The sequence below is a fragment of the Austrofundulus limnaeus genome, unplaced genomic scaffold (genome assembly GCF_001266775.1).
Source record: "Austrofundulus limnaeus strain Quisiro unplaced genomic scaffold, Austrofundulus_limnaeus-1.0 Scaffold69, whole genome shotgun sequence".
Lineage (NCBI taxonomy): Eukaryota > Metazoa > Chordata > Actinopteri > Cyprinodontiformes > Rivulidae > Austrofundulus > Austrofundulus limnaeus.
The window spans coordinates 776844-778184 of record NW_013952471.1 but is presented as its reverse complement, the minus strand read 5'-3'; the positions used below and the strand labels follow the sequence as shown (position 1 = coordinate 778184).

Genomic DNA, 1341 nt, shown 5'->3' with positions numbered 1-1341 from the left:
ACATGGGAGTGAGAATGTGTAGTTGTATCAGGTCAACAAAACATGGGTATAGTAACAATATTTTTTATATTACATTTATCCATTTTAAATGTACTAACCTCACTCATTTGTAACAACTAAGGCAAAAATGTAATTAATTCAGAAAATCTTTTCAGGACCCCACCTTGATGTTTCGGGACCCCACTTTGGGTCCTGACCCCAACTTTGGGAAACACTGATTTAAAGTATTCTGTCTCAGAATTACTCAGCATGTAACCAGGTTTCTGTAAGACAAACTAAAACAATTTAATCAGTTATCAAATCTTAGATTAACCAACTTTTAATTTTTGTTCTGTATTCCTGATTTTTGCTTGTTTAACTTGAGCCGAGCACAGGTAGACTCAGCATAATGACTCTTATCTGTGATTGGTCCAGACCTTTACCTGAAGCTGGAGGACGTGACGAGCCGATTCATCAGGCCTTGCATCATGGACGTGAAGCTGGGCCAGAGGAGCTACGACCCATTCGCCTCGCAGGAGAAACGAGAGCAGCAGATCAGGAAATACCCACTGATGGAGGAAATTGGTTTCTTGATCCTTGGCATGAGAGTAAGTTTACAGGTTGTGCTCTTTAAAGGAGGGTGTAATGTTTGTTTGTTTGTTTATTTTTAATTGTTTAAGAACAGAACGTGTGTTTCAACTGTTTCAACACTGCTGTGAGTGAAGCTCGTCACAGTGATTCTGATCTGATTACAGAACTTTATATAAAGGGTTTTCATAGCTTTTGGGTTTTATTTTATTTTTCCCCAGTGGAGAAAACTAAGCACCGGTGAGTGATAAATGTATACACCTCTTGGTAATTTCTCAGTTTGCTTCCAAGTACAACACAATCCAGATTAATTAAAGCAGCAATATCATGTTATAGTTATCCTCTCATCAAAACGTGTCCAGAGTCTTACTTTGACTCATTCATGAATGTTTGAGAAATCCTGTAGTGTCCTGAGGCAGCCAGGCAGGGGAGCAAAAACGACCGGTTGGGACTACCAGCTCTGCCTCTGGTCTGTGTCTCCAAGCTGAGCTTCCTCATCACAGAGCACACCCGCCCCGTGCTGAAATGGGCGGGACAGAAGCAGAAGGAGGTTCTTAAGGGACAGAGGCCAATTTCAAGGCGTTTAGAAACAGATATGATGCGAAGTCAAGTTTATTCTCTATTTTAACACATAAACAGCCTTTTAAAGGGATCTACGATTAGTTGTAACATTAAACTTTGATAAACATTTATTTTAACTGTAAAATAAAGACTGTAAAAATACCGTAGGCTGTTTAGTTTTGTAAATTGTTTAAAATATATTTTAACACGGAC

General features: G+C 39.1%; 1 protein-coding gene across 1 annotated transcript in view; it reads left to right on the top strand.

The window, feature by feature from the left end:
* Window positions 1-587, top strand: part of LOC106518993 (inositol polyphosphate multikinase) — a gene marked incomplete at its 3' end in the record, with an annotated part of 22479 nt that extends 21892 nt beyond the window's left edge. Inside the window, 1 exon segment of the mRNA XM_014010451.1 lies at window positions 415-587. Within this exon segment, the coding sequence (XP_013865905.1) occupies window positions 415-587 (173 nt within the window).
* Window positions 588-1341: the final 754 nt, after the last annotated feature.